At 40.0% G+C, this 12,629-nt stretch overlaps 1 protein-coding gene across 1 annotated transcript; it reads right to left on the bottom strand.

Annotated features, from left to right (window-relative positions):
• Nucleotides 1–432: 432 nt before the first annotated feature.
• On the bottom strand, nucleotides 433–1,580 carry LOC139891835 (protein IRX15-LIKE-like). Its single transcript, XM_071874845.1, has one exon. It carries the CDS (start codon nucleotides 1,569–1,571, stop codon nucleotides 636–638), a length of 936 nt encoding a protein of 311 aa, XP_071730946.1. The 5' UTR covers nucleotides 1,572–1,580; the 3' UTR covers nucleotides 433–635.
• Between the last annotated feature and the right edge of the window lie 11,049 nt (nucleotides 1,581–12,629).

Genomic DNA, 12,629 nt, shown 5'->3' with positions numbered 1-12,629 from the left:
TCATTGCAAGGGAGGTTTGGTTAAAGTTTAAAATATGGGTTGCAAATGGTATTCCTGTTTTTTATAATTGGGTCGAAGTAGTTGACTGGTTTGATAACTGGGTTGCACCAAGGCCCACTAAGCTTCAGGCATACATTATCATATCTGCTTGTTTGTCGACTCTTTGGAGGTTTCGCAATGGTGTTGTTTTTCCGATATAAAGATCAAAAAAGGGGATTTATTTGACACTATTCGTTCTATATCTTTATTTTGGTTAAATCGTAGATGTAGAGATAGTGTCAATTGGAACACTTGGCTAATCAAGCCGGTGTAATTTATTGTATGTTCTTTTTCCTCTAGTTTCTTGCTAGATCTTTAAGAAAATTATGCTTGCCGTTAAAAAAAAAAAAAAAAAAAAAGGTAATGTAATGTCTGCTGTAAATGCCAGAAAGTTTCATTAATTCTTCATATTACAACAAAAAGTCTTGATCAGCAAGGGCTTTGGTTACAAAGTGTCACACCTCCTTTTATGAAGCCCTTTACAAACTAACCATGGTTCAATCGATTATGAGCCTTCAATAAACAAGTTCGATACGATTACACAAAGTGATAATTCCATTGTAATAAAACGTTACATGATGACTGAGATGGATGGTCTAGGATGACGTTGGATGGTTGCGACAAAACTGGGTTTTACTATTCTCTTCAACCACTCTTTCCACCACAAAATGAGCCAACAAGTCCTTAGAAGACTTAACCAAATTTTCTTTACACAAAAACTCTTCACTAGACACCCTTTCAACCTCCCTATTATAATCATGAACAAACACATGTGTCTTATGGTTCCCACCCTTTTTGCTCCTTGCAAGTACGCTAGCGGTGAATATAGCCGATATACTCCCTGGACCATCGGGCCAATACCCTCGAGGACCGTCTACTAGAATCACATCCCAGTCCAATTCATATAACTGGTTTGGAAGATCATTTAATCCAATTTTGCAATCAGAGAATAACAAATTTTGAACTGGCCTGCACTCATTGCGTGTTTGTTCTTTAACTGAAGTTATAAGCTCATTGAGATCTTTGATCTTGGTAGTGTATTGGACGTCATACGCTTCAATTTCTGGGTACTTTTCTTCGATGTAGGCAGCATAATAGCGGTTTTCATCTATGAAAACAGTCCTGCCGAAATGGTTTATAGCGTTCCACAGGAGAGTTTCGGGTGTGAGCCCAAATACAAGAAAGTTACAAGGGGAGGTGCATTGTTTTAGGACATCGGTTATTTGTTTGATATCGGTGTGTGACATGTGATCCGTGTTGTTGGTGTTAGCGGCATAATGCATGAGGGCTTTCGTTACTGATTTAGGGAGTGTTTTTTTTTGTCGGTTAATGGACGAGATGATACGTGTTGTGGTGGTGGTTGTAGTTGTTGTATGGAACGATTCGCGGGTGTAAACAAGGGTTAGAAGGGAAGCTAGGGTGAGGACGGACACGAGAGCGATGAGCCATAGGCGATTTGGGTTGGCTTGTTTTTGGATGTAGGGATGTAAAAGGATGAGCTTTGTGTTGCTATTGTTAATTGCATTCTTCATGGTTTTTTTGTAAGTGAATTAGATGGTTTGAATGAAAGGTTTTAAAGTAATCAAGTTATGCAATGCAAGGGAGGTATGATTTTAAAGTAATCAATAAGAGACATGTTAATACTTAAATACTTCAACAACAAAAATAAATAAATATTAAAATTCACCTAATTACATAAATAATAATGAATATAGGAGTTTAGTTTTAAAAATCAAGTCATAAGAGGTTTTTTTATATATAATCAATTGATAAAATTAGAAATATTGAGGTTAAAAATAAAACCAGTGGGTGATGACATGAAAGTGGCACCAACAAACGACAGTGAGATAGTAGCTGCATCTGGACACCTAATGTTGTACGACTTAAGATATTGACTTCCGCATACAAGTTACCCAAATGGGTGATGATATATACACAACCAATTTTTACTAATACACAATCAAACATGCTTTAAAGTGTTGTACAGTATAACACTGTAAAACATGTTTGGTTGTGTATTTGTAAAAATTGGTTGTATATATATCACTACCCTACCCAAATTGATAGATGCGCACGTGATTAATGCATTGGTTTTACTAAGTTATTAAGCATTTAAGCATGATTATGTATAACAAAAAACTTAGGCTTGCTAGAGAATTGTATACAAATGGGCTATCATCAAGGTAAAGTATCAAGTAGATCGTAACTTTTAAGGTCTTTTAAATTCACGAGGTGAACCAAAAAAATGTTAGGAATTTATGGACCCAACAACGACCACCAATCGAAGGATTGTGATCCCACAAACGACAAACGGACAGAATAACAACAAGAAAAGTAAACGACACAAGATATTACGTGGTTATATGCAATCGGTGTGATTACTTTAGTCCACGGCCAACTAGAGAGCTTTTTTATTGAATTTTCGTGCTTAGGGTTACAGATTACAATAGGTATATTTATAGTGTTAATCAAATTTAGAAAACAATCTAATAACTTGCTGGCTACGCACCCTGTCGCGTTTCCCGACACTTTGTCGCGTTCCGCGACACACTACATCAAAACGCGGCCATGTTGATCAAAACGCGATAACATCGAGTCCAAATTTCTGCCACATTTGTCGCGTCCCAGCCACCTGTTTCGTGTTTCATTGTGTCGCGTATCGCGACAGACCACACCCAAACGCGACCAGTACCAGTTTCTTCGTTTTGATCTTCTTTGCACATCCAACAATCTCCCACTCAAAGGTGAGCAAAACCCAGAAATCTCGTCAACCCCAAAACTAACCATTTCAACCAAGAACGTCGAACCACCTCTCATACCGCCAATCAAACATGGGACACGCAAACTCAACATCGCTGGAAGAGCAGACTTTCGATAAAAGGTCTTCAACACTACTTGTCGAAATCAATACCAATAACCCTTAGAGCTCTCTAGTTGACGTCTTCTTTCGTCAAGCAACAAGAAGACCAGTTGAAGCTATGCAAAGCTTCAACTTCCCGATCATAACCACCTTAGTACACATATTAGCAGAATTCTCCGTACCAGTAATTTTCTTAACAACTAAAGTACCATCTTCAATAAGTTCGCGAATTTTATGATACCTTAGCTTTTGTATTTCGTACGACCATGAAACACCTGGTTCTTCACCATATGAATAGCACTTTGATTATCACAGTACAAGACATAATCTTGTTGAACTTGTCCCAACTCAAAGATAAAATTCTTCAGTCATACAAGTTCTTTGCATGCTTCTGCTGCTGCCATGTACTCAACCTCCGTTGTTGACAGAGCAACACAACTTTGAAGTTTGGACATCCAACTAACCGCCGTCTTACTAACCGTGAAAACGTACCCCGTAGTGCTTCTAACCGAATCGTCACAACCACCCAAATCAGCATCAACGTACCCTCTCAAAATGGAATCACCTTTAGTGAATTGCAACCCCATTTTAGAAGTACCTTTCAAGTAGCGCAAAAGCCACTTTATACCTTCCCAATGTTCTTTACCCGGATTCGACATAAACCGACTCACAACTCCCACTGCATAAGCTATGTCGGGTCTTGAACAAATCATTGCGTACATAATACTACCCACTGCCGACGCATACGGAATTTGAGCCATCTCCTCTTTGTCTACTTTCGTTGTAGTTGCTTGACTTTTCGTTAACTTTAAAGTACAGCCTAAAGGCACGGATCTTGCCTTTGAATCACCCATGTTGAACCTCTCTAACACTTTCTCGATATACTTGGTTTGAGACAAAGTTAAAGTACCTTCAACCCGATTCCTTTCAATACTCATTCCGAGTATTCATTTAGCAACCCCTAAGTCTTTCATCTCGAACGCGTGAGACAACTTTCTCTTCAACCTGTTGATCTCTAACATGTCCAAACCTGCAATCAACATGTCATCAACATAAAGTAACAATATAACATAGGAGGACTTGAATTTCTTCAAGTAACAACAATGATCTGACTCGCTTCTTGTAGAGCCACTCCTTGTCATAAATTCATCAAACTTCAAGTACCATTGCCATGATGCTTGTTTTAACCCATACAGACTTTTCTTCAATTTGCAAACCCATCTCTCTTTACCAACTACCTCGAAGTTCTTTGGTTGCATCATATAAATCTCCTCTTTAAGATCCCCATGTAAAAATGCGGTCTTTACATCTAATTATTCAAGATGTAAGTCATCAGCAGCAACAATACTCAAAACCAATCGAATAATAGTCATCTTCACAACCCGCAAAAAGATCTCATTATAATCAACTCCTTCCCTTTGTTGAAACCCCTTAACTACCAATCGAGCTTTGTACCGCTTTTTCCCGTTCAACTCATCTTTGACCCGAAAGACCCATTTACTGTGCAACGCCTTTTTCATTGGAGGTAATTTCACTAAAGACCATGTCTTATTCTTGATAAGTGGCCCAATCTCTTCTTTCATAGCAAGCTCCCACTGTATGGATTCTTTAGATTGTATTGCTTCAAAATAACTCTCGGGTTCACCATTCTCGGTATAAAGCAAATAGTTTACTAATGGAGAAAACCTAACAGTAGGTTTGGGCTTTCTACTAGAGCATCTCAATGGTGGAGTAACGGGTGGTGGTGATCGAGTTAAGTCACCATCATCCCCACCAATAGAGCTCTCATCATTTTCGGAGCTAGCACCACTCTCCGAATCATCTTCTTCACTTTGATCCTCACCGTCAATTAGTAATTCAATAGTTCCCGAACTTCCACTAGAACCTGTATTCACATCAACAAACTTATCAAGCATAATTGGACTATGATTAGAATTAACCGTTACCTTAGTGCCATACAATGAGCTTTCATCAAAAGTAACATCTCTACTACGAATCACCTTCCTCGCCTCATTGTCCCAACACCTATAACCCATGTCATCCAATCCATACCCGATAAAGAACACTTTCTTGATTTATCTTCAAGCTTGTCTTTGTCAATGTCTTTGGTTTTCACATACACATTACAACCGAAATCCCTTAAGTGAGCCAAACTCCCCTTTTTACCGGTCCACTCTTCCTCTGGAATTCGATACTCTAACGGTGTTGAGGGTCCTCCATTAATTAAATAAGCTGACGTGTTCACGACATCTGCCCAAAACATCTTTGGTAGACCCGCATGTAACCGCATACTCCTAGCCCGCTCATTGAGCGTCCAGTTCATGCGTTCAGTAACCCCATTGTGCTGTGGTGTTTCTGGAACAGTTTTCAATATACGAATACCATGTTCCGCACAATAGTCTTTAAATTCTTTACTGCTGTATTCTCCTCCATTGTCAGATTTCAAGCACTTAACTTTCAAGTTAGTCTCGTTTTCAACAGCAGCTCTCCACAATTTAAAAGTAGAAAACACTGTTGGTCCCTTGATAACAACAGAAGTATTGTAGAGGGGGGGGGGGGTGAATACAATTTCTTTTAATTAACTTAACAGTTAAACACGATTAGTATTCAAACATGAAGATTAAATAGAGTCACATTTAATTTTCAACGGTTATTTTTTATTGATTGAATCACAAAGAATTACAACTATCCTTGGCGGAATATAGTTGGTTGATACAGATTACCTAGAATATAAATAAGAGGTAAACTAAAAGCTATTACACATTTCTGACTCTAAATAAATAAACCCACACCACTAGTTGTTAAAATAGTGGATACAACAATTTATAGTAGTCCTATTAACCGTGTAATGGTTCTATTGTCCACTGGTACATAGGATGTCTGTACTTGTGGGGACAACTGCATCAGAGAGCATGCTCTCCTCTTTCCTCTTTGGTAGCTATTTGTAGGAACACCCCAATTCGATTTGGCACCACTATCTGATTAAGCAAATAGAATGTTGTGTTCCCTAGGTGTTGACAAAGTATAACCCATGTCTGCACATGCGTTAAACTTCTGTATTCCCACGTGGTCTTGAAGGTCACTTGTCAGCCGACGACGCGTGTCCTTTTCTGTTCAACTTTGTCTTTGACTTCTGTTGAATAGTACCAATGATGTAGACCACTCGGGAAACTACTATGCTTATAATGGAGCATAGCTGTCTTATGTAGTAAGCTGCATTCCAGCTGTGCTGGTTCTTCATTGCTGAGATACTTGATATTCTTGAACTGCTGAGTACACATCCTGTGCTGATTGAAGAACACTGTCTACCTTGTGCTGGTAGACTGAGCAGCAAACTAAACACTTGACACAGTAATATCTGCTGTCTATACATAAACAACCTTGTGCTGGCTGCACATAACATTTTAGTGCAAATAAATTACAGTTTTGTCATAATTAAATCCTTAATTATTTTGGGGATCAACAATCTCCCCCTATTTGATGATGACAAAACCTATGACATATAGAGAAAACACTAAAGCCAGCACCGAGGGACCTAATGAAAAATAGGCAGTAAATTTGTCCCTTTTAAAGTTTGTTTTTGGGATCTTTTGCTGAGTTATCCATATCTTATAATTTGATATGATTTTAAAGATAAACTCATTTCACTTTCATTACAACAGAGTATATACAGTAATTACAAGAACATCATAATGAAAAATGAAATAAATAAAAGATACAATTTAAGCACTAGAGGGCTATCTATCTTTATCTTTATCTAATTCCTCTTCAGATAGCTCCTCTTGTTTGATTCTCCAGGATTCAGGAAACATGATAGGTATATCAGCAGGATCAAATACAGGAATATGAGGAGGTAGAATGATGCGATCTCTTCTTTGTGGGCCTTCACCAGTAGATTTCTTTCCTTTTGGTTTTTGAGAAAGTACTTCTTCTACGTTTACCACTGGTGCATTTCCAAATTTTGTAGCTTTGTTGAAGAGATTTTGGAGTTCTGGCTTCAATGACTTTTTAATACCACTTTCAACTTTACCAATGAAATACTCCAATATCTCCATCTATTCACTGAATCCTAAAGATTGTAACTCATCATAATTTATCCTTTCTTGAACATTATTCTCCCTGCTCACATTGAAAGCTCTTTTTGAGCCTCTGTGCACCTTGATGATCTTGCTGAGATTTGATCTTCTGTTCATCACATCACCAATAGGGGTCCTTTCCTTAGGGATTTGATCTTGCTGGGATTTGATCTTCTGTGCACCTTGATGATCTTTTTGAGCCTCATTATCTTCATCAGCTGCCTCAAATAGGGGTCCTTTCCTTAGGGGCTGGTTGTCCCTAGGAGCAGATTTCACCCTTTATTTGTCAATTGGCATGGGTTCAGCTGATGGTTCTTGTGTTGATACTGGTTCTTGTGGTGGAAGATAGGGAACAATAGCAAGATGCTCCCCCTGAATATCAATATATGCTGGCTGTTGTTGTGTAGCTGGCTGAGTAAACGATACTGGTCGAGAAGATGAGCTGGTTTCTAACATTGCATCCAGCCATTTCATAAATACATCAGCTCTAACTCCTCCTGACCCAGTAGAAGCTAAATAGTCTTTCATCTCTTTAGGAGTCATCTTCTTTATTCTATCTGCTCGCTCAGCATACAGCTTGGCTTTCTTTTTATCATACTTGATCATGAACTTAGCATTTTTTTTTCAGTGTAGCCCTTTTATATTCTTCAATGCTGATCAGATCATCATCAATTTCACGCTTATCAGGAGTGAGGGTTCGCCTACGCTCCATTTTAAGTCTTTTTAGAGCAGCATAGGCCCCAAACTTAGTGTTGAAAGCAGCATCTAATTCCTGCCGTCTCTTCTGATGTCTCTCCATTTTTCTTTTCAATTTACGTTCAATGGTTTGAGAGACAGCAAAAGATTCAGCAATAGCCAATTCAGAAACGTCACTGAACTTACTGCCAGAATCAATATCATCCACTGATGTGGCAGACACACTGGGTTAAGATTCACCAGCTGCCTGTACACCAGCTTCAGTATGAGCATTACTGGGCTTAGTGCCAGTACCATCACCACTATCATCACCATCTCTCCTCTGCTGTTTAGGAGCCTTTTCATGCTCATGCTCCCCCTCAGATTGTTTTCTCTTTTTGGACTTTTTCTTAGACTTCTTCTCCCCCTTTTTGTCATCAGTAGGGGCAGAAGGGTGAGCAGGGGAGACCTGTGCATCAAGGTCACTATCTGACCAAGGAACAGAGAAAGAAAAATTGTTCCAGTCAGCATCAGCAGGAGAAAGATGGGCACCAGGATCTATGCCATATTGTCTTAGGCAGAGGTTGGAAGTTCGAAGTTCATTTCTAGCAACACTCATGGCCATATTTTGGACATCAGCCCTAACACCAGCTTGAAGATCAGCCATGCATTGCATTACCTCCACCATTTGAACATAAGCTGAGGCAGGAATCATAGTAGCCATTTGCTGTTCCTGCGAATCCAATCTCTCTTCTAATACCCTATTTTCTTCATCAAGGAAAAGAATTCTGCGATTAGCAACATCCAAATCAGCTTGAAGACGAGCAATATCCTCAGTATACTCATTGTGAGAGATGATTCGCTTCTTTAAATCCTCCTCCTCTTCATGTTGTTTGACAATGGCTTCCACATCAAGATCTACAAAGGCACACACTTGTTTGAACTTGTTCTCAATAGAAGAAGTGGTAACCTCCCCAGCTGTGCGTACAACTTCAGACACTCTTTCAACAATAGCAGATCGAATGGTGTTCTGTAGATCTGGTGTGACTTCAGCTAATGTCTTATCGACAGCCAAAGTGGAGATGGCAGCCACCTCATCAGCATTAAACTTAGTATAGCTGGTTGAGGGGCGATCACTAGCATCTAACAAAGGAGTACCTCCGTGGGGTGGTGGAGGTGGAAGGTCAGAGTCTGACTCGTCACCATGATCACCATCATTTTTACCTTCACCCGAAGGTTTAGAACCACTGGTATCCTTATCAGCATCATTATCAGCATCATCAGTGAGATCCACTGGTTTATCTTTGGAGCCAGTCACATTATCATGAATGACTGGCTCTTCCTTACCAGTACCTTTATCAGCATCACCATCAGATGAAGAAGATGATGAGGAAGAAGCTGATGAATCAGAAGGTACTGGCGAATCAGGAAGTTGTTGCATGATAAACTTACCAGTAGTGGGATCTCTGATGAACTTGAGAGGCCTCCATGTACCAGGCCATGGAGAAGCAGTTGGAGCCATACCAAAATAGTGATAGTATGGCTGCTCGTTGATCTATTCTAAAGTAGCCAGCCTCTCATATACCTCTTCTCTTACTGGTCGATCAAGCTGAGACATCATTTCAGTTAGCTCTTCTCTAGATAGTTTATTGGCTGACACCAGAGCAATTTGGGGATCAATAGTCAGCTGATCCACCAGCAAGGCAACTCTGGGAGTGATGGAGACTCCCCTATAGATGAAGTTAGGTACAACTTCATCAGGATCTGGTACCTGGCACACATATGGCTGCTGCTCAGGAGAAGCAGTAGCCTAAGATGAGTCAGTAGTGGTAGTAGCAGAGGTACCAGCATCCATAAAGGGTTTCGTAGAACCAGTACCAGTAGTAGGTGACTGTGCAGTAGGTGAAGAAGCAGCATCTACAGCACCATTAAAGAAAGTATCCGGCGTTGAATCAGAAACTTGTAGATTACCAGCGGAATCCACAGTAATAAATTGTCTCGATTGAAGATCAGAAACATCCGGAATAACAGTAGGAGCAGCAGTTGTAGTAACAGTGGGAGTGGGAGCAGCATCAATATCAAGAACCTCCTTAACAATGTTATCAATAACCTTTTCAAGTACCGGAGGAGGTTCCATTATCATCTCATCAACCACTTCAGAATTAGTGGTTGAAGCAGCAATACCAGAGATAGTAAGAGGAGTAGCAGATATATCAGCAGTAGCTACCTCCTCATTAATAGTAAGATCAGTGGAACCAGCAACCACATTGTCTCCAGTAGAGCCAGCAGCAGTAGAGACAACAGTACTAGTGTCAGCGCCACCAGTAGGCAAATCAGTAGCACCAACACCAGTAGCAGTAGCAGAGAGCTCATCAGTAGAAACATTAACATCCTTTTCTTGCTCCCCCTCTGCCTGTTCATCTACCCTGCTAAGAACTGAAACAAAAGAACATTTTATGTTAACAGCTATAGAACCAAATAAATTTGATTCAATAATTTCATCTGTTGTTGGTCTCTGGGGACAGACTGGTGGTTTAGTCAGCCCTTTGATTGAGACAGAGTTAGGTGTCTGTAAGTGCAGCTGTGACTCTGCTGATTCATTGGCAACACATGTTGACCCAGATAGTGTAAGAGTTCTGGCTGGTAATGATGTAGGAGTAAGACTCTTATCATGATCCAAGTAACATATTGGCTGTGCATTAGCCTGAGCTGATTCAACATGATGAGGAGCTAGCTCAAGATTGCTTCGGGGGTCAGTGACATTCTCTGCTGGTTGTACTGTTAGCAGAGGATATTACATTATGTTCATTTGAGAAAAATGTGGAAGTGTCTGGTTAGAAGAATATGGGTTGCTACTCTTCTTAACACTAGTTTTAAAACCAGTCAGCTTGGGAGCCAAGGTTATACCTTTAACTCCACTTTCATTTTTCAAGTCAGCAGTTAAAATGTTTTTAATTAAGTTAGAATTTTCTGATGTATGGTCTAGAAACGCACCAGGTTCCATAGCCACATCCTTTGCAGGAGTAGCAGTTGAGATTGGTGCAATCTCCCCTGTGGTTTTCTTGGAGTCAGCCTTTGCACATTTGGATTTTCCTGTTACCAAGAAATAGATAAGCAACGGATTTCAATAGTAGAATTGGGTAGTTAGTATATAAGACTAGGGCTGTTCTTTATTATCAGAGACCACTAGATTCTAATACAACTACTGCTTTACCAGTATGTGAGACGGTGGTTGTTCTAGTTGAGGTAGCTGGCTGCTTCCTACGCGTAGCTGGCTTACGATGAGGACCCTCCCCCTCAGCTGCTGCAGAACCAGAGGCAGTCGATTGGTGAGCTCCACCCCGAGCAGCAAGATACTCGAGCATGCCTGGTGTCAAACCAGTATATGGAGCAGCAGGTGCATCTTTTGGCATACCCCCTTGTTTTAGAGGCAGGTCGTATAATTGATTAGCAATCTGCTGGTAAGCTTCACCCAGCTCACTTTCAAAAACCATTCTTAAAAACCTTGGAAAGGGGATTAAATGTGTTCGTTTAGGTGCTTGCACCATCTCCCTTAGCCTCAAATAAATCTCCCCGACATAATCAATGTTCCTGTTGAACAACAAACCATGACCAATTTTAAGCTCAAAATCTTAGCACTGGTCAAAACTTCCTGATTTATGGCTGATGCACTGGGTCAGCAACCCAAAGAAGTAGTACCAAAGAGGTGGCATATGCTTCCTCAAAGGTGTATGAGCAATTGGTTGAGTAAACCTAATGATTTCTAGCACCTCCCTTCTGAAGACATCACTGGTTGGTGAATCGACAAATGGTCCATTTGGTAATTGAAGGGCACGGCGGATGGCTTCAGTGCTGATGGAGTAAGTTAGGGTTTCAGTTACCATGCCACGAATACATGGAACATTCTGGAGAGTGGTGGCAGTGGTGGCAGTATACCAAAATCTAGCCAAGCAGGCAGTATATAGGCGTGAAGGTACACCGGTGATAGCTCTAGCCAGAAAGGATTGTCGGATGTAGTCAATTAGCATTTCATAACCCATACTGACTTTTGATTTGGGAATGTAGAGTGAATGAGCAGCATTGCCTCTTGATAGGCGAATAGTCGTGTGTTCAAGTGCATTATTAGCCCTAACCAGAGCTGGGTGGAGATTGAACAGTGGTCCTTGAACAAACTGTTCCTCTGGTGCCGGTTGTGGTTGTTGATCAGGTTGTTGTGCCGGTTGTTGTTGCTGTTGTTGTTCCTCTGGCTGGTGTTCAACATGTGGTGATTGTGGTTGGTCTGCCATTGATGATGGGTAAGGATGAAGATATGAAGTTGTGAAAGTTGGAAGATTTGAAGATTTTGAGAGAAAAGAGTATGTGATTTTGAATAATGAATAACCGAAGGTTATTATGGAAGATAAAACACTCTTTTAACCTTTGTGATTGGATGAAAATGTGCAGGAGAGAGAAAATGGCAACTGTCATCTGCAGGCGCGTGGGCAGATGTGACAGAATGGCATACTTTCGAGGGGGCACAGACTGTTGACATGACGTATATATGGCTTGAACACTCATACCTCCCATTCAGCATTAAATGCAGCAGGTTTTAATTCAAAATTGATTTAAAGACCACAAAATAAGTTTTGTATTAAATACAAAATACTTTGTTACATTTAATATATCATGAATTTAATTTAAATCATTGGGAGTAAATGAGTTTCAGTTTTAAGGAATCATTTAATTTTGTGAGCTATTTATTATTTCATTTAAAAACATTTTGAGTAACCAAAGTATAAAAGACCTTGTTGTACTGGGTGTTTGACATGTAGGCAGTAAGTTAATAAATGTGACTTACTGGTTTGCCCTACATGTTGTAAAGCCAGAACACCAACAAAAATTGTCTTTTATTTAAAGTTCAAGCATACCTAGCTCAGAGATGAGATAGTTAAAACGTTTCTCATCTAAGGGTTTTGTGAATAGATCTGCGAACTGCTAGT

Source organism: Rutidosis leptorrhynchoides, chromosome 2 (assembly GCF_046630445.1).
Source record: "Rutidosis leptorrhynchoides isolate AG116_Rl617_1_P2 chromosome 2, CSIRO_AGI_Rlap_v1, whole genome shotgun sequence".
Lineage (NCBI taxonomy): Eukaryota > Viridiplantae > Streptophyta > Magnoliopsida > Asterales > Asteraceae > Rutidosis > Rutidosis leptorrhynchoides.
The sequence above is the reverse complement of the archived record's forward strand: the minus strand, read 5'-3'. Positions and strand labels throughout refer to the sequence as shown.

What these genes read in the sequence shown, in the direction of transcription:
- LOC139891835 (XM_071874845.1), bottom strand. Translation starts at nt 1,571, where the DNA reads ATGAAGAATGCAATTAACAATAGCAACACAAAGCTCATCCTTTTACAT.